Below are 22070 nucleotides of genomic sequence, written 5' to 3'. Positions count from 1 at the left end.
GTGTCACCTTGTTTCCTTTTTTCCCCTTGATTTTTAATAAATTCTTTTGTTTTAAATACAAGCTTTTGGCTGTATCTCGTAAACTCTTCGATCACATCGCCACATATTTAGTACTGGAACACTGGTGATCAAATTTGATGTGTTAATTGTTAAAATTAGACTATCTTCTCCCGTTTAAAAGTGAATTATGTTTATCATGGTTAAAACATTGTAATTTGTAAGATGATAATAAAAGATAAATCTATAAGGATAAACGTGAAGCAAAAAATTAGATAGATACATTTGATTTTGTCGTATTTTGACATATGCGGAGAGTGAGCTACGCGCATGAAGATCAAGAGACACTTGCTCGAGCTCATAGAGTGACGTGTAAAAAGCATAGAGTGAAGACTCCATGCAAAATCAATCCTACGTGGCTAAAACCTTGAGCTCACTCGACAATATATAAACCCCTGCGAAGTCCCGTTACCTTCATCCATATCTCTCACAACAAACTAAAAGAAAATGGTTAAGCTCGGCAAGCTCCTCGTTGCAACGTTCGGGGTTCTCCTCGTCCTTAATGGCTGCCTTGCGAGGCAGTCGCTTGGGGTTCCTCCTCAGCTACAGAACGAGTGTAACCTCGACAACCTAGACGTTCTCCAAGCCACCGAAACTATCAAGAGTGAAGCCGGTCAGATCGAGTACTGGGACCACAACAACCCTCAGCTCCGATGTGTTGGTGTTTCTGTCGCTCGTTATGTAATCGAACAAGGCGGTCTTTACTTGCCCACCTTCTTCACTTCCCCAAAAATTTCCTACGTCGTTCAAGGTTCATACATGATAACCCTTCCAATCCAATATGTTTATCTCATGTCTAATTAATGAAGATATAATCAATTCACCTCACGATAACTCTTGTTCTCTCTTTATTTAAAATTAATTTACAGGAAGGGGTATTAGCGGAAGAGTGGTCCCTGGATGTGCGGAGACCTTCATGGACTCGCAACCATGGGAAGGACAGCAGGGGCAACAAGGCCAACCATGGGAAGGACAGCAGGGACAACAAGGCCAACCATGGGAAGGACAGCAGGGACAACAAGGCCAACCATGGGAAGGACAGGGACAACAAGGACAACAGGGCCAACGGGGACAACAAGGACAACAGGGCCAACAGGGACAACAAGGACAACAGGGACAGCAGGGACAACAAGGGTTCCGTGACATGCACCAGAAGGTGGAACATGTCAGACGCGGAGACGTCTTTGCCAACACTCCTGGCTCTGCCCACTGGATCTACAACTCCGGAGAACAGCCTCTTGTCATCATCGCTCTTCTCGACATCGCAAACTACCAAAACCAACTCGACCGCAACCCTAGAGTAATCTTATATATACACAGACGCACACATACGCCGTTAGAAGATCTACCATATCAGTTTAACTAATATATACATGTTTTGCATTTGTTGATTCTATGCTATAGGTGTTCCGTTTAGCCGGAAACAACCAACAGGGCGGCTTTGGCGGTTCACAGCAACAACAAGAACAGAAAAACATGTGGAGCGGGTTCGACGCACAGGTCATAGCTCAAGCATTGAAAATCAACGTTAAATTGGCTCAGGAGCTTCAAAACCAACAAGACAGCCGAGGAAACATCGTTCGTGTTAAGGGACCTTTCCAGGTCGTGAGGCCACCTCTAAGACAGCCCTACGAGAGCGAGGAGTGGAGACACCCACGTAGCCCACAGGGTAACGGCCTTGAGGAGACTATCTGCAGCATGAGGTCCCACGAGAACATTGACGACCCTGCTCGTGCTGACGTGTACAAGCCCAACCTAGGTCGTGTAACTAGCGTCAACAGCTATACCTTGCCCATCTTGGAGTATGTCAGGCTCAGCGCCACTCGTGGCGTTATCCAGGGTGTAAGTATATTATTCTTATAATTATAAATATAAAGATATCAGCGTTTCTAGTTTCTACTGCCTTTAGACATTAGGAGAGAGAGAGAGATAAATCCTAGTATATCTTATTCATATACATAATTTTAAATCAAAATATAAATCTAATGTATAATTACTTAGTTAATATTTTTTCAGTAAGATATATTAATGTTTTTCCATTAGCAAAATATATTAAAATTGGAAGCTATATATATGAGGGATGACGATCACAATTCATAAAATGTTGCAGAACGCGATGGTGCTTCCGAAATACAACATGAACGCTAACGAGATCTTGTACTGCACTGGAGGACAAGGAAGAATCCAAGTGGTCAACGACAACGGACAGAACGTGTTGGACCAGCAGGTGCAGAAGGGACAGCTCGTGGTCATCCCACAAGGGTTCGCATACGTTGTCCAGTCCCACGGAAACAAGTTCGAGTGGATCTCTTTCAAGACTAATGAAAACGCGATGATCAGCACTTTGGCGGGTCGAACCTCGCTCTTGAGGGCATTGCCATTGGAGGTCATATCAAATGGTTTCCAGATATCTCCCGAGGAAGCTAGGAAGATCAAGTTCAACACATTTGAGACCACTTTGACTCGCGCCTCCGGTAGGCAACAACAGTTGATCGAGGAGATCGTCGAGGCTTAAGCAAAACGTTTTTTTCTTAATAAAGTATGGTCAGTTTGTAATCATGTCCGTCTACCTTTAACGTACGTGTAAAATATGTGTCTGCGGCACCTCACTTGTAATAACACTTTCTTCTCATAAATAAAAGGGAAGTTTCGAGTTACAATGTCATACTACTATAATATTGCGCCAGTTTTTTTTTGTCTATTGATTATTAGCTCACGATTCTTTCCACAAAATATAAATTTATGGTAGAATTTGTGTCCTTCATTATTGTTTTTCTTCTTCTGCTTTCTGTGGGCCAAATAACGAAGGCCCAAACGAATTAAAGCTCCGTCACATATGGAAACGGTATCCTATAGTTTAGTAACAGAGACCGACTTGTGGGTTAATTTAGTAAACAGTCATTTGAAGTGGAAATTTCCTTCCTTCCCAAAGAGGCAAAGAATATCCATTTTTTCTCCTTTTGAGTAAACAGTCATTTTTTTTTCCTTTTACATATATCGGTCCTATTTCATTTTTATCTACCTTGGATATTTTTTGATAAAACGTCAAATTTATTGATAATGAAATGAAACATGTATGTACAAGGGTTAAAAGAATAAAGAACAAAAGGAATTATGGAAAACCGTTGATTAGTTTACTCTTGCGGGGAAAAGTGTTGATTAATTCCAATTTTTGAAGTGAAAAGTTGTGTTGGATTCTGTGTCCTAACAAGAAATAGCATGGCACTCCCAGGTTCTTGTCTCTTTCTTTAGCTTCTAAAGCTAAGCTACGGAAAAACTGTATCGTGTGTCTCTTTTCTGCTTATGATCCGTATAAGAGAGCTAGGAAGAGCTGCTTTTCAGCTCCAGACTAGCATCGATACACTCACTTTTTGTAATTTAATATTAACGAAACTAAGAAATTGAAGCCGAGAAAATAAAAGCAATTGAAGCCTAAAAACAAGAGATAAGTTGCAATATAGTCACATTTTTGAACTTAATTAGATACACAACAACCGCCATATGCAGCCCAATCGCCAATTAGTTTGGGTCATCCCAATAGGGCTCCTTTTCTGGTTTCTCGATACTCCTTCGTTTTTAATTAAAAACTTTCTATCTATGAATGATAACTATAGTTTGCTAGGGAAATATCAAAATTTCAAGCAAATGATATACGAGCTATATATAAAAAGAAAATATAATATGCAAAGGAAAGATGACGGATAAACTAAATTTCAGTATTATTTACAACAAAGAAAACTAATTATATTCATAGTAATGGGTTTACATATAATTTTTAAATGAAAAATGAAAAAATCTAAAAACACACTAAATATAATAACCTCCTAGAAAACCCTAAAATCACACAAATCCTATACCCAAATGCCACACAACTTACATGTTTAATAATGTGATAAAGCTATAGATAAAAAAATATTTGTATATTTCACGAATCAACAAATCGGCGAACCCCTTGAATTATGTTCATTGGAAAGTGAGGAGATTTTCTGTCTCAAAACTCAAGCCACCACATTCCATGTGAAGATCAGAGACCATACCACCATCCGATGATGAGCCCATACATGTCTTGTCGTGATCCAAACTCGTCATGTCTGGTGATGACAAAAAAATCTTCTCATAATTCTGATGATGATCACCACTGATGTTGACACTGTTGTTATTGTTGACGTAAAGCAAATTTAGCAAGGACTCGTGATCAGGGCCATGACTCGAAGATGATGACAGCGAACCGATCATCATCTGCTCCCAACCACATGATATGGTGTGATGATGACAATGGTGATGATAGGGGTGGTCGGTGGTCCTTGAAGGCTGCTTCATTAGCTGCTCCCACTGATCACAAACTTGGATTTTCATCTTCTCATGTTGATGATTATGTAGAGGGGATGATAGCAAAGGTGGTAACTGATGGTTGTAATTAAGATCCGGAGCGTCATTAACTTCAAGCCTTTGCGTCTGATTATCAGTGTTATAACTATTGTCTTGTAGTGATGAGTCTCTGCCTTTGTTGAACACTCTGCACAAGACCCAGTCTTCCTGTGTCCACATACCGACAGAATACGAGAGGTCATCGTTAAAAAAAAAAATCATATAAACGAATGTATATAAAATGCATGAAATGTTACGTTACGTGCGGTCTCGTGCATGCAAATGACCAAACACGCATTAAAGCCACTTTTGTCTCTTTCTTCCATTTTATATATATATATATATATTTTTTTCTATATATATTCGTCATTCTTTGTATTTGCTGCCATCTCATCATGCATACATATATACGTTAATACGTACATATATGCATAGACTAATTAATGCTTCGATACTTGACTCCAAAAATAACTAACTATCCTGAGAGTAAACATATGTAAAGAATCTAGATTAGACGTGAGAAATAAGTATAACCAACACTAGTGTGTATAAGAGATGTTGATTATTGATCCCTTCATCTGACAATTGGTTTTGCATTTTATTAAGTATATAATTCTTTACATAGTAGCTTAGTTAAGTAATTAAGTTTAAATAGGTATAGCCGACAGCCGACTAAACAAATAAATTAATGAATGAAAACTATCTATTTTGAATTGAAAACACATAATTCCTCACGATGTTTGTGTATATTTATTATGATCAGATTTCATAGATCATAGTCCAGAGTCCAGACTAATGTTCGAGAGGTGCAAATATACATCTATAGACTGTATGGTATTGGATGGATGTATATAAATATGATGGGTCAATGTATTACGACATTTTTGAAAATTTTATGATTAGAATTTTAAACTATGTTGCATGGAAACGGAAACGGAAATGCGGAAACGAAACGTTTCGGAAACGGGAAACGAGTTTTTTCTAAAGTTAAAGAATGGAAACGTTTTGGAAACGTATATATATATATATATATATAACCAAACATAAAGAAAAATATGTTTTAAACAACACAAATCCAAAACATAAACTATTAAATAGTTTAACTAAAATTCTAAAGAATTAAGATTAAAAGGCTCGAATTCAAATATTTAGACCAATATTTTCATTCTCATTTTCATTAGTTCCATCAAAGATTATATAAAACTGTTTCTAACTCTGGTTCGTCGAGAAAAAGATCTTAAAACTCGAATCTCCCAAAATTATTTATATGTATTATAAATCTTAATATTTTCATGCTATTTATTAAATATAAGTTTCCAAATTAAAAAGAAAAAATATTTGTCATGTTTCCAAAACGGAAACATGAGTTTCCATCGTGTTTCCAAACAAAGAATTTTAAGAAACGTGTTTCCGTGACGTTTCTTGGTGTTTCCGAGAGTTTCTGTTTCCGAAACGTTTCGGAAACGGGAAACGGACCTCGGAGAGAGTTTCCATGCAACATAGATTTTAAAGCAATAGGATGGATTAATATATTTCAATTAAGTGAGATAACTTATTGAGATTTTCTACCCAAAAAGAAGAAAAGAATAAAAGATGTTATCTCCTTTTTATTTTTTCAAATTAGTTTTGGCATAAAATACCAATACGCTGGTACCATTAATTTGGTATCTATATCTATGCATGGGACATCCACGAATAGACACATGTCGTGAATTTAGGCACGATGCAAGTTATGGTTACTAAGACGTAATTATTATGAAATGATGATTACTAATTATGGTTAGTAGGGTCAAAGAGAGAAGGAACAATTGTTGGGGAATAATCAAGTACCTTAGGTGGGATGTTAGGACACTCAAGACGGAACTCGTGCATGATCCAAGTAGTTTTGATCCCATTTGGTGCTCTGTTCCTGTAGAAAACCAGTGTTTTTCTCATCCCTACCAATTGCCTTGTACGTGGATCCATAACCGTTCGATCTTTTCCTGTTGCTTTCCAGTATCCGCTTATTGTCGCTCTGTTTGTGCGATATCCAGTCGCATATTTTCTATCGCGGAAACTGAAGAAGTACCATTCCTTTGCGTTTAACTTTGCCACATCTTTACACAACATACAAGAGATATAGAAATTATTAGTAAAATCTTAAAAGAGTTTATCAAGATATCTATTAGTAGAATATTAACTGAAAATTTTGTAAAAATAAAAATCGTATTCTAATTATTATATACTGCGTAAAGCGTCTAGTAAATTTGATTTACGGTCCCTCAGACTTTGTGGTGATTTTTTTACCAGTTAACCACCATTAATTAATTTTTTGAATTGGGTTTATAGGATTTCGATATAGAAACAGTGACATGTCAAAGGTTAATGTGATGATATAAGAGTTATGATGTGGACAAGACGAGAATGTGATACATTATATTATTAGTTTTGGCAAAAAAATAATTACGATTTTGACTTCAACGGAGGAAATTATTGCTCTCTCAAACATTCCTCCTATCAGCTTCACATTAATTTGATCCTTATAGAAGATGATCAAGAAGACAAATGTGATGACTACTTAAAAAGATTTTCTTTATTTTGCCATAATTGAGAAGAAGAGTAATAGGCCACAATTTCTTTTTCGTAAACATAATTATCATCAACCATATCCTAAATAGACTAGTATATATATTGCTTAGTTAATTATACTATATATATATATATATATATATATACATATATTCGACTATAATTACAACAAGTTCGTACTGGTCATGTAAATAATTAAAGGTTTCTTGAGTCTCTAAAGTTGCTTGTGATATGAGGCAAAAAAGGTCTTCGTGTTTACACACAAAGCCTACTTTTTTGTTTAGTTAATCTTTTATTACATTTTAATTAATATTCTATAATGCAACAAATTAACTAACTTTGAATTTTATAATCTGCAAGTTATCTTATTAATTAACAAAGTCCCCCAAAGTCAAAATTAAGAAGACAACAAAAATTTGAAAAAGTTGAGAAAAAAAGATGACAACAGGATTCTCGGTCCCCTTTTGAAAAAGCTTCCCTAATTTCTCAAGGTATATCATCAAACAAAGAACCACAAACAAATAATAAAAATTACTATAGAAGCATACAAAAAAAAACACACACACATCCATACATATATATATATATATATATATATATTTCATGTTTTGATATGTATATTTTATACTGCATGTATGATGTAAGCACCTATATATATACACGTATATAATTATTTATTAAAAGTTACCATCTGATCTACGAGAACTCTATATCGACAGCTGTGATTTTGCATATTTTGCTGCTTTAGTACAGCCTCCAGATCTTTATGTTATAATCGCATAACATCTTATTAGAAAAGCTAGCATGTATCTCAACTAATCATGACACTCCGGATAATGTTTACACTATTATAAATGCAATTATAATCGTGATTAATTAATCAGTCTAAAATCTAGCATTTATGTGAACACATCACCTGTTTGTTGACACAATCAAAGATAATTGATCTTTCATTCTTTTTTTAGAATTACGAACAAGAAGATTCGGTTTGTAAGTATAAGCATATCATAAATCTGTAAATATGCATATGTTAAGTTGACAAACATAAATAGATATACACACACATAAGTAAACATCATCTAATTGTATAATCCTAACAAGTTATATATAAAGATTTACAATAATAATTAACCGACGCGGAGAATAAATCTGATTTCAAGAATCTGATTTCTTCTTTATGTTCAATTAATTTCAGGAATATTTTTTTCAATGGAAAGTTTCAAGAATCTTTGCCAAAGCAATTTGAAACCCAACAAAAAAGCCAGGAGTGGAAAGAACACACACATTTATATATGATTAAATATATGATTCTGTATAATTAAATATTAGAAATAGTAGATATATATGTTACCAGGAAGCTCCCATGGCTCACAAATATGCAAGTCAATCTCAACAAGATCAGTAGAGCCCTTCAAAGCTTCATCAACTTCATCATCCTCAACATCACCATAATCAGATTTGACCCTAATCTTGTTGCAAAGATAATGACATACCAACTCTTCATCACTTGGATGAAATCGAAACCCCGGTGGCAATTTGGACCCAATATCTTTCAAACCCATTACGTGGATAAATCTTTAGATTAATACGTATGTGGTAATGTAAGAAAATCTTTAAGAGAATAATATCAACAGGGCTTGTAAGGGTCAAAGAAAAGTATATTAGCAAAGGAGGAAGAGAAAGAGGGAGAGAAAGAGGGAGAGGGAGAGGGAGAGGGGGAGGGAGAACGGTGTGTGTAGATACATATATAGGTTTAATTATGTATATATTTATAGTTAGTGGGGGAATTAGCTTATATGATATATGGAAATACAATAATATAAAACATGCATGTAGCTAAGGATATAAGATGGCTAGTTAGAGTTTCTTACAATATTGTAAGATTAATTGGGTCCATGCTTGTGTAATGTATGTAGTTAGTTATGGTGGGAAGTTTCAAGAAAAACCAAAGTTACAAGAAATCTTAGTTGTGAGGTGTCTCATGGGACACTATTATCAAATATTCTCTTTTGGTTTCATTGTTATCCACTTAGGGAAAACAAACCAAACTTTCCCTTCTTTTTCTTCTTATTCGAATAACCGTTTTCATTTAGATAATATTTACTTTTATGTGAAAATATAATAGTCAGTAAATGACTAAATTCTGAATGTCTAGGATCACTAGTCTAGATTAGTCCGTACGTTTCATTTGGTAACTCAAAATTAGTAAGAAAGTCAACCACAGTTTTCGGTTTAAGAATTATTACATTTGGTGATACGATAATTCAAGATTAGTTAGTGTTAATTAAGCTTAGATTTTGTTTTTTTTTTTCGTTTTTTTAATCAAAAAGATTACTAAGAAAGTCACAAGAAAGTTAATATACTTTTATTTATATACGTTTACTGTGTTAAATCATTTATTCTAGGCCCATATATATATACGAAAAAATATAATATTAATTCTACTTTAAGTGGTCATTATGATCCTCTATCATATGGACCTAATTTAATATGTCAAACAATTTTTTCTGATTTGATATCAAATTCAAAAGGGGTTGGCAAAGCATGATGTAAAGTTGTAAACGAGCATGCAAGAGTATACATATATATAACTCTTACTAATTGGAAAATTAGTTACAGAATTTATTTTAAGAGATTTTTTTTTTTTTTTGACATCAAGAGAAAATTCAACAATACTTTATATTGAACTTTTTTTTTGTTGCTATAACTAGTTTTCCTTTTGAACTCCCTGGGTTGGTCGATTCAATACTAGATTAGTTTTTTTTTCTTAAACTATGATTTAATATACTATTAGATAAGACTAGATACACGGATTCGTTTTGATTAATATGTTAACATTAATTCTCACAATTAATTTACGCCTAACATGCTAATGTGGCATATGTGACGAGAGGCCAATTTTTTTATATCGTTAGAGACAATATACTTCCAATATGTAAGAATGTATGCGCGCATACCAAATATCAATCAATAGTTACCAGGTCAACTATATATATATATATATATATATAACTGTTTTTTTTTATATAAAATGCACTCATCATAATCGCTATCCAAATTGCTCGGTTATGACTTCTGAGAGCCAAAAAGAATCGTGTGATATCGTCTCAGATTCACAAATACTATTCTCTCCGCCTCGCTCTATATTTTTTTTGTTCTCGTCTGGTTTTACTCCATCGTTATCTCTACTTTGAATATATTAGCACATAACCATAGACTACGTACACCTAGAGACGGGACTCATAGACGTGAGTGATCGGGCATACTACCAAATTGCAAGAGAGCGAACTCAGATGAGTGGATCAATCTAAGCTTAAAACATTGTCGGGTTAATAGCTTTATCTGTGAAAACAATATTGCACGCTTTGAGTGGTAGTGACTAGTGATATTTTATTTTCTGAAAATATTGTGGTATTATGTGAGAAAATGCAAAATAATTAATGTTAATTACTTTTATATACCAATGTACATATATAGTTTGTTTTTGTGGGGATCTCTTTAAAAAAAATATCCAAGTTAAACATTCTTAATTTAGAGTAATGTTAATATGAGTTAGATGGTCGATCGTCAAGTACTGGTACTTCAATATCATTCGAATGAGGTCAAAAAGAAACATAGTCTGTCGATCAGTTTTTTCTAACTTAATCAAAATAGCAACCAACCATAAGAGGTGAGTTATAAAAGTTTACAAAGCGATCGTTAACCTAGAAATGTGGAGTCCACGGTTAGAAGCAGTCATGACGTTACATTTGACTTTTAAGAAAATTAGTTTTATAGATTAAATGTTTAAAAAGCTTGAGTTAAAGTTGGAAGAATATAATATAAAGCCATAAACATACGCTATCAGAATTTAACCAAATTTTAATTTTTTACGTATATATATTTCTTATCTATATGTAGCTAATTAATTAAAAATATAATTTTAAATTTATCATCCTTGATTTCACATATCGTGGAGAGGAATGATTATGTTGCACGTTTTTAAAATTTTTACGTGTGTATATATATCTTTAAAACGTTTTTTTGATTTTAAAATGAGTCATTTATTATATTTATATTTAAGATAATAAATAAGTAAAATAATCCATATGAATGATCAGATTTACCAATACTTTTTGAAGAATATATATATATATATATATATATATATATATATAATAATATATTAGATGATATATTAGAATAGAGATATAGGGTCTGATTGATAACTAAAAGTTGTAAAAGTCTTTTAACTGTTAGCTGGAGCTGTAAGTTTTACCGGAATAGTGTAAAGTTGTAAGAAAGAGTTGTACAAAAAACTTGTACAAAAAAAAACTGAGAGTAAAACTGTTAATAACACTTTTGATAAAGTTTTTGTAATTGGTAACTGTCAAAATTGTACACGATGTACCGCTTTGATAATATCTTACCATTCAAAGCTATAAAGTATAAACATATAGAAGTATTTACTTTGAAACTAGAAACAATTGATGGGAGTAACCAAGTAAGGGCCCATTAATGATGAACATGAAACCGAAGACACAGTGAACTTTGAACAAAACTCATTTGTTGGTGTTTCGGAAGATCTTGGATTTACTTCAGAGCCTGCCACAATAATTGAGGTGTAGACAAAACTCAATTTTGTCATTATGTTTCCTATGTTTCTCGTAATTATTGGAAGCTGTACACACACCTTTTTTGTTTAATTTGTCGATATACACACAATTAAAGACAACGCCACGATCTTAATTTCATTTCTGTTAGTGACTTTATTTTTACAAGAAAATCTTGGTAAAAGAAGACGCTCATATGATCTAATATATTCAAGTGTAACAAGTACATGTATTGTAATAGTTTGTTCTAATACGTTACTGTGTTGATTATTCGAATTCAAATCCGTGTATTGTCTTTGTTAATAAAGAGTGGTAGATGAAATACTACATCATAATTTTAATGGATAACAATCATACTATTATATGGATGTGATAAAATAGAAAGGCTATCCTTGAGGTTTGTGTCTATTCCTGATGGGGGAAACCTACTAATGAGCTGGATCTTTAATAATTATGTTCATGGTGGATCCTATATCACTGTCTCTAAATTAGCTATATATATATATATATATATATATATATATATATATATATATAGATACGTTAGATGATGTCCCGCATGATAGGCGGATTTAAGTAACAAAAAAATTAGAAAATTTGGTTATAGTAGTTTGAAACTTTTTTTTTTGTTTTGTTAAGGCTTTGTTTGAAACTAATCTACCGCATAACACTTAACTATATTAAACGTACGGATTTTCATAAATGTAATCATTTCTTCTAAAATAAATATCTTTTTAGTGTTATATGCAGGTAAACTAAACGGATTTCACAATGAAGAATTTGGTTAATTGTGGTTTTTTAGATAGTCTTGCATAGATTGGCGAATTCAAAAATAAAATAAAATGTGTGTGTTCGGAATTTCTTGATTAATATATATGGTACATATGTTCACGTGGCATATTTATGTGTATAATAAATGCTTATAAACTCATATGGATACTGGATAGGCATGTTACATTAGCAAATCGGATGATTTCGAAAATAAAACAAATAATTCCATTCTGAATCAGTCGCAAAAACTCAAACCAAAACCTTTTTTCTTTAAGCTAAGTTTAATTATAAGCCAAAAAATGAGTAGATATATGTGGCTGTTCTAAGTTCTAACCGACGAAATGCGGTTGGAATTATACAAGATAGTACAAAATACCAAGAAATTGGATAATTCCTTCGTTTGCATGATGCATCGGCCGACCTCTTATGTGGTTCCCACAATATAATATTCGATATTTTTCAAATATGTGCACTCCAGTCACAACTGTCATATGAAAATATTAGTTTCTTAACTTTCTTAACATAGATCGACCATTTGTTTTCTATATACATAGAAGAATACCAATCAAACATGCAACAAAGTCTCGCGACATGAGAAGCGACAAAGGTGTTTTATTTTTAGTTTCTTAAAACCTTATTATCTTTTAAAATATGATAATTCTGAAAGCTAGTACTATTAAAAAAAAAGGTTAGTAATTCAATATTTATTTCTATATTTTTTATCACATGCACTAAGCATACCGCTAATTATAACCAATATCCATAACTGTAATTGAACATCTCTCTTCTCGTATAATAACCTCATAATTATATTGTTTGGCGCACCTTAACTATAACCAATATTTTAGTCTTGAGCGAACATGAATACATAATATGATTAACCCCAAATATAACCGTCGATACCAATTAAAATTTAAAATGTATTTTACTCTGTTGATCAAACATATTGGTCTTGAACCGGATGACTATTATATATCTGTGGATCAAATTATATGAAAATTTTGATTTCTTGTTGTTGTTTATACATCAAGGTAAGGTTTTTTGTTGTTGTTGTTGTCTATGTATACATTTTTTTTTTAATGCAAACCCTTAATTAGAGGGAGCCGAATGCGGCGGGAAAATTGGTGAGCTGTTTCTTAGACCATCTCCAATAGAGATGTTTTGAGTAGACACTAATTAATAAAAAATAATAAAAGAAAGAGAGAGAAGGAAAATAAAGAAAATACGTTTCTAATTTCAGATATTGTGAGACATTTATGTAATAATCCCATTAGTTCAATTAATTAAAAAAAATTAAAAAAAAATTATAACTTTAAAATAATAATTTTTTTTTTGAGAAACTTTCAGAGTTTCTGCCGAAGGATATGCTCTTAAGTTACACGTCCTTCCATTGCTCGATAAATTATAAATTACTTTTAAAAAAAAATTAGTCAACGTGTCGTACAAATTTTCATATAATAATCACTAGTTGACAAAAAAAAATATCACTAGTTCGTGCTGTTAGACGGGGAGAAAAAAAATTATTAGTGCCGTTATTTTGGCTCTACAGGCAATTCTCTACAGGATCCCGGTTCAAACATTTCTTAATCTACGTAGTAAAAAAAAAAACCATCTATGTCCAGGAAAATATTAATTATATAATTTTGTATAGTTCGCATAATGAAACAATATTATAATGAATATCGAACTCATTTATGCTAATATATTCTTGTAGAGCTTCTATATTAATTGATCAGTTAGAAACAAAATGATAAAAAAAACTATCTTTGTAATATAACACAGATTAGATAAGATTATATTTTAAATGTTCTTAATATGTTAATTCAGAGCAGATGATTAATTATATTTCTTAACCGGTTAATCAATGAATTAAGAATTCTTCGAAGAACAAAAATCAATAAATAAAGAATATCTAAATTGTAAATCAAGCTGTGTTAATTAGTGGCCAGTGTCCTTACCATCATAGATTGTAAATAAAATTGTAAATTGCAGGTGATAGGAAACATGTGTTTTATAGCTAACCAAAATAACATGTCTCGTAATTGTTTTTGATTTTCAAAGGAGATGCATTGCGTTATGCAAATAAATCACTTAGCTACATTAGATCATTAGATCATTATATATTTTAGTTTAAGAAACTAATTAAATTACGGAAAGAAAACAAAATTAAAAATAGTAGGTGCCTGATATTTGTTTTCTTCTCCGATGGAATAGCTACCTAACATTAGGGCAAACCAAATACTGAGATTTTTCTTGTATAATTTCTTCCGTTCATCATCCGATTATCATATCATGATTTCTTGTAGAACTGACATGTAACATTTTGAAGAGTGAAGCTATATAGCTAAAGTTATACAACTTCGAATTATACTCATGGTTTTGAGCATAACCTATAATATAAGACCGGTAAGCTAAACAGCAAGAATCATAATTACTAGTCAATGAAAAAAAAAGGTTTCTCGAGTTGTTGACCATCAAATCTTGCTATAGATTTGGAGCTACTAATATCTCAATTTTTTTTCTGGCTTGCTTTTGGATCGTAGGTTGGATACTACAAGTAATTTAGCCTTTTTACAATTTTTGTTTTTGTATTTTTCTTTTCATTTATACGTTTATTAAAAATCTTACCTTGAATTTAGTTTATTCTGAATTTCTGAGGCTAAATACGCTATCTTAATTTTTCTTATTAGTTGAGTATTTTTTGAATAATTATATCTTGTTATATAGATAGTCGTATCAAATATTTTAGTCTATTTAGCATAAATCTCCATACTTTAATTTCTTAAAAATATTATGCATATATATTATATTGATACTTTAATTATAATACTTCTCATATAAATTAAAATCAAATCATTCATACATATATAGGCCCCTCAGATAGCAAATAACATTTTATCATTTGTAGATATGGAGAAACCAAGACCACAAATCATATGTACAAATATACACACACATAGTATGTATATTTGTACATATATATATCAATATGAGAGTGATGGGAATAAGAGTAAAATCGAGGGGAAGAGTTTATCGCCAAGTAAGGAAGATTATGTGTGTTCGATTGGAGAAAGAGTGACGGATTTAACATTCTTTGTCGTGATCTAATTATTCGTCTTTTGTATTCCTTAGCAGCCTTCTTCTTCATATATATATGTAAGACTCCATATTTTTGTTGTCTTTTTAAGTATTAATTATTGTATAAAATTTTGGATTATATCCATTAATAATCTCAACTTACAAAAATATTGTTAAATTTTGTCTTCGAGTCTTTCTACACTAAAAATGCAGATCATGATAAAGATATACAAATTTTTGGTGTATTATTTAACATTATTGATATCTTTGTACGATTCTGAATAAACCTGTTATGTGTGATACAGTTAATTGATTACGTTATATAACTTGTATTCATTATAGTTATTTAATTAATTATTTGGATCTACATCTAAGTATCTAACTAGCTAGTAGGCAACTTATTGTGCCAACTTACATAAATTTTTTATTTAAAAAACTGAATGAACTTTTTTTTCTTTTTTTGTGCACAATATAATATATGCATAATATTTTTATGACATTTTTATGCAAGTCTTATAATTAAAGGTAAGTACATACGTGTAAAGGAATAGAGAAACAATATTATGACATATTCCCATTTTTAAAACGCCAAAATCAGAATCAAATAGTAACTATAGGCTCTAAATAAATGCACATGGCATGCCTTTACTATTTCTGCAGACCAAATCCTAATATCATTATGATTCATTTTATACCATTTGTTGATATTGACTCGTGTTAGACTTTTTATGTATTTGATTTCTAGGTATATTCTTTTTGTAGCCTCTAACCAAATCTATTGAATAATTCGTCATTTTATATACTGTTATGCCCATAATTTTCATAAAATCATTTGCAAAAATATTAGTCAAATAGTCTCCTTCGTCTATCATATATACCGGAAAATGCATGAGGCATGGTGCAAGATAAGCTATTGGTTCACATCCATTCGTAGTACATGACTGATATGATCAATATCCTCAAACTAAGAGACATTTTTATGAGATATGACACAAAAGATACAGTTGAATTCATATCCACCAAGCAATATTAATATAGTAGTATATATCTATATTATCAATCACGTGAACATCTTTCTGTTAGTTAAGACCCTAGTTTTGATTAAATATACGGAGAGAGAGCCAGTAAAATTCGCATTCGTTCAATCTTAATTAAGCAGATGGGTACCCAAAGACTATAAGGCCGTCGCATTGAGGGCCAAAACAACGAATACTAAATTCACCGACGAAGATTTTTATTTCTTATTGTAAAAGTCAATTACGGGAATAGACGATATATAAACAACAATATTTTTTTGTATGCAGGTGAAAGAATGCTATGAGATCTGATACTCGTTGGATTCTACATTGACTTTCTGACCATTTGTTATTGTTTGTCAGTATACATTGATTGTTTGATTTACTTAGTCTTTATGTTCCGAACTTCCGATTTTCTAGTTATATCAACGTCGATTTTCTAGTTATAAGGATTTTTTTTTTGTAACTATCTAAATTGGTATTAATTCATTGAATCTAATTATGTCTAAAATAAACATTGGAACATACATTGTATCTCAAAAGCATATATTGAAAACTCGATCAGGTGTTTAATTATGTGATTCAGAATAAATAGTTTTGATTGTGATAAAGAACTAACACTTGTCACACGAATCACGATATATACTGGTACTCTATGCTATTTTCTTATAGATTAATTAATATGTTTTTTTCTGGATAATTTTAATAAATGTTCAAGTTATAATCAAATAAGCGGACAAAATTTTGCGTCCTGTCTTATTTTTGTCATATATGAAAATAAATTCTTGATTGGAACATAATCTCTAATCAATGTTAGGAAAAGAACGTGATGGGAGTAGAATGAGAATTTTACAATCTTACTACACAATTTAAAATTTAACTATTAACGATTTTTCTTTTTGTAAAAGAGTATATACATATGAAATATTATTTATCTTCTACCATTAATGATTTTCTTTCTATATTGATCTTAAAAAATTTATAGAAATTTTTATTTTTAATCATGGAATTTAATTTATTAATTTTAATTCTTATTTTTAATACAATTATATATACATGTATTCGTTTTCATTATGTTTATGAATTATTTATTTTTATTAATTAGAAAATCAAATAACTTATAGGCTAGTATTTGTTGTTATTTAGAATTTATTTCAAGCAATTTATATCTGAATTTAATCTTCGATGTTTATTGCAAGATGATAAAGACGAAACAACAATATTAGCTGTATAATAGTAAAGATATTCCAACCTCAAATAACTTATAGGTTTTTTTATAAAACAAAAGCGCAAAACTAATGTTTCAATATAACAATAATTAAAATATTTTTTAAAATAGCAAACCGAAGAATGATACATCCAAACAGCTATGCTAAAATAGGCAAAAAAATGTGACTAAAGCATAAAACGCCGGCGAATATAAAGGCGATGATAAGGAGACAAACCGGTTATCGGGTAACGCTTGGATCGTTGATTAAAGATTAAACATGTTATTTTAAGCAATTTTTTAAGCCTGTTAGACCATCTTTATCAATGAGTTCTTAAGGAAATCTTAAGATGATCTTAGTAATTTTTTAGTATTATTACTAAGAACCAAAGTTAAAATGAGTTGAGGGAGTTGCTTACCTAATAACCAAAAAGCCGTACATCATTCCATTGGTTGTTAGTCATAATACGAACAAATTACTAAGATCATCTTAAGATTTTCTTAAGAACCCATTAATAAAGATGGTCTTAGCATATTGGTCTTTATTTGCCAAACGATAACTAGAATGACGTCATGGTTAACTGAAGAGGGAATGATGAGATGAACCAAAACTCACTGCGGTCGTACGAATTGATAGAAATCTACGCTTATATATTTTTGTTAATAATCGTCTAAAAATATAGCGTCCAGAAAACAATTGTTTATCGCATAACATGCCGTATATGAAACCACGAAGGCTCTATCTAAATACACGATTCAGCAATAATAACAAGACAGTTCAAAGAAAATATTTTATCAAAAAAACAAAAAAAAATCAATGAAAAGAAAATGACACACTTATAATATCAGGATGTGTGAGACGAGTCACGAGACAAGCCTTAATCTAAGACTTTATGTCAATTTCTCATATTATATAAATCACAAATCAATAAAATACATGAAAAAAGAAAAAGAATACAGATGAAATTTGTATAACTGACATCAAAAGATTCGGGATGATATAAGTATAACTTAGAAACGTGGGAAATTGTTATCTACAAGTAATAAGCATCTATATTAATTCTCGATTGTGATTGGCAATATATCTACATCAACCTCTCATAATGCATTGAACCCTATACTTTTATTTTTTATATTAGCTATTAGTTTACATTTTATGCTGTTATAAGAAATATTATGATTAATAAAACAATTTCAATTAGAAGAAAAAATGATTGACGTGCATGGTATTGTAGTCAATTACCGTTCTGGCTTAAATATTTATTAATTTTTTAAAAAACTTTTCGTGGCAAGGAATTTGGAAACAAAATTGAATGTGAAAACTTGAATATACAAAAACTTCTCCAAAATTGGGGGAAGAAAAGAACAGAGCGAAATTGGGTGAATAGCCATATAAAATTAATTTAAAGTAGCTAAATACAAATTTCATTGTCAGAATAAAGTGAGACATCGTAAATTTATGAATCACCAAATGGTATCTTCTTTTCCCTCTCAACGAAAAGCCACTTTTTCCTTGTTATTATTATTTTTTTTTTTTTATTATCATCTTTTGCTAAAGATATACATATTCATGATTAAAACTACCAGATTAGCATTAAGATAAATAGGTCGGACTTCGGAGAGATCAAATGTTCTGTCCATTTGACTCTATATACATTGTTGAGTGAATTACAACATTAATTTTATATATCTCCAGTGAACGGTAAAATAATCGAAGAATCTATACATTTATTTACACGTTTTTCTTTTAACAACATCTAAATCAAACATGCATGCAACAATTAAATTTAGTGATGATATATTCCAATCATCAATGTCAAGTTAATAATTAAAAATTCTATGTTTGATGGATATAATATTATCTCCTAAGACCTAGTTTGAATTTTGTTTCAAATTTTCTGTTCATAAAAAATATTAGCAACAATTAGTAATAATATTGTGAGTTCACAAACGCTATATGATCAAGGTGGGGTGTTTTTTAGTCAATAATATGTACTATGTAGACTTAACTACAGATGGTAACTAATATAAATTACTAGGTTGTATGCATGATGCATCGTACTAACTATGTGAAAAAGTGGATTTATATAAAAAAAATTTTGTTCAACAAACAGATTTATATAATTTAGAGTGAACTTATTACAAGAAATATGATGAACACAATAGTAATTTCCACTGAAAAATTAAAATGGAAATTTGGCCCAGGCGAAAAAATGGCCGAAGTGTATATGAGAAAGAAGCTGAAACCTTACTAATTCGAACAGTTAAGGTGGGTTTTTTTTTTCTTCTTTTTTCGATTACAGTTAGAGGTTTTCTATATTTTTCCACTGTATCAAGATACTCCATGTATATATATAATCAATCATTAGTATAATCAAATAGACGTGTAACTTGGAAATTGGAATGCTTCTAGCTACTACCGACAACTGGATAACGTGCGTCAAAATAATTTACAAAAATATGTGTTTTGTAATCAGATTTATCAAAGAAAAAATTGTGTTTGTAATCAGTATGAGTTTCATTTCATATATTTGTATTATATTTGCAAATACATAAGTAGAAGTATTTTTAACAAATACCAACTCTCTAGTTTCTTATTTCAAAACTATAACAGGTTTTCAAAAATAAGAAATAACAAGAAAACAGTTTTAGCCGGTTAGCTCTTGAACCTTTGATTTGATATCTTTTCTTAAACATGTAGTAGTAACTATTTTAAAAAGATTTGTATGTTTAAAGTTTTATAAGATTCGTTATTTCGTTATATATCATGAAACAAAAGTTTTGAGAAAATCATGTACTCCCTCTGTTCCTAAAAGTTTGATGTTCTAGCGTTTTGGTTTGTTCCACAAAGATTGATTTTCTAGATTTTTTCTTTATTTTTAGTTTATTTTGTAGATTTCAAGACGTAATGATTAACTGTTTCAGATTACTATTGGTTCATAGGTTATTAAAAATGTTTAATAAATATAAATAATTAAACAATGATTATTTCTTAAAATATGTGAAATCTCTAGAAAATCAATCTTTTAGGAACAGAGGGAGTATATAACCATTTATGTTGTTATTGTGCTAGGCCTGTAAACGGAGCGGATATCCGGCTTTTTTGAGATATCCGTATCCGTATCCGTTATCCGCCAATTTAGTATCCGTATCCGGATCCGTATATTCCGGATATCCGGTATCCGAATATTCGTTAAAAATCCGGATATCCGCGAATATCCGGAAATAATGTTTTAAAATCCTAAAATCATTAATATTATACATAAAAAGCTTTAAAAATTCATAAAATAGTTTTTTTTTTTTTAACAAATTCATAAAATAGTTAGAACTTGATTATATATACAAAATATTACAAAAAACAAAGAATTTATTAAAGTAACAAAAAGTTAAAAGATTCAAGTGATGTTCTTTAAAATTAGAGACATTAATCAACTTCTTAAATTTTTCTTAAAATTTTCTTTTTATTTTTTGTCATACGATTTATTTATTAACATAAAAAAATAAAATAGAAACAATTAAAAAAGTTGGGCTTACAAGTTTTTTTGGACTTCAACACAAAAAATGGAGACATAAGGCTTTAAAGTTATGATTTTTTTTTTCCGTTATCCGGCCCAAATTTTAGGATTATCCGTATCCATATCCGGAATATCCGTTATTTTACTATACGTATCCGTATCCGTTTGGCCGGATATCCGTTTTTTCGGATCAAAAATCGGATACGGATACGGATATTTGCGGATAACGGATTAAAATCTCAGGCTTAATCGTGCTATTTGGATTCAAATTTACATACTATTTATTAATAAACTATGTATAATATATAGTAGTAACTGTGTTGATAAAAGGAGAAGAGAGACAACAGTGTTGATAAAAGAGGGGCAGTTTGATGATTGGGGGAGGTTGAAGAAGCGTGTGACCGAGAACTTGAGCTTATGATTAATTAAACTTTTTTTTTTTTAATTTTGCCGCCGCAATGTTTTTGGACTCATTCATAGTTTCCTTTACGATAACAAAACAAAATTAGAACAATAAATAAATAGTGGTGGTCAATTTCAAAATTCAGGTTTTTCATTTTAGCTAAATAATTGCACATGTATAATAAATATATCCTCTTACATATGCGGGATTCTGACACTAATTATAATTAAATGAAATTTATAAGATCACAGCAAGTTGAATCGATTTATGCCTCATACGCGATTATGTTAGTGTAACGAACTTAAATCGATGCATGCCTCGTATGCGATCCATGTAATAAAATAATAACGAACTTAAATCGATGCATGCCTCGTATGCGATCCATGTAATAAAATAATAATTTTGTACTTGCAAGTAATTGATGCATGCCTCGTATATATGCGATCCATGTAATTGATGCATGCATTAATCGAAAACTTATATCCATTGATAATC

The 22070-nt window shown here is 30.9% G+C and overlaps 2 protein-coding genes across 3 annotated transcripts; one reads left to right on the top strand and one right to left on the bottom strand.

Moving 5' to 3' along the window:
- Positions 1–464: 464 nt before the first annotated feature.
- Positions 465–2717, top strand: LOC9303518 (12S seed storage protein CRC). Of its 2 annotated transcripts, XM_021018940.1 has the most exons (5): positions 465–808; positions 927–1013; positions 1047–1357; positions 1462–1899; positions 2168–2717. In XM_021018940.1, the coding sequence occupies exons 1-5, from the start codon at positions 505–507 to the stop codon at positions 2570–2572; spliced, it is 1545 nt and encodes a 514-aa protein (XP_020874599.1). In that variant the 5' UTR covers positions 465–504; the 3' UTR covers positions 2573–2717. The 2 variants fall into 2 exon arrangements, with proteins under 2 accessions (XP_020874599.1, XP_002869496.1); XM_002869450.2 differs by having other exon boundaries at positions 927–1357.
- A 1035-nt stretch (positions 2718–3752) lies between these two features.
- LOC9305567 (protein CUP-SHAPED COTYLEDON 3) lies at positions 3753–9043 on the bottom strand. Its single transcript, XM_002867399.2, has 3 exons — positions 8345–9043; positions 6256–6521; positions 3753–4593 (listed from the first exon to the last, which is right to left on the bottom strand). Exons 1-3 carry the CDS (start codon positions 8553–8555, stop codon positions 4021–4023), a joined length of 1050 nt encoding a protein of 349 aa, XP_002867445.1. The 5' UTR covers positions 8556–9043; the 3' UTR covers positions 3753–4020.
- Between the last annotated feature and the right edge of the window lie 13027 nt (positions 9044–22070).

This window comes from Arabidopsis lyrata, assembly GCF_000004255.2.
Source record: "Arabidopsis lyrata subsp. lyrata unplaced genomic scaffold ARALYscaffold_7, whole genome shotgun sequence".
NCBI lineage: Eukaryota > Viridiplantae > Streptophyta > Magnoliopsida > Brassicales > Brassicaceae > Arabidopsis > Arabidopsis lyrata.
The sequence above is the reverse complement of the archived record's forward strand: the minus strand, read 5'-3'. Positions and strand labels throughout refer to the sequence as shown.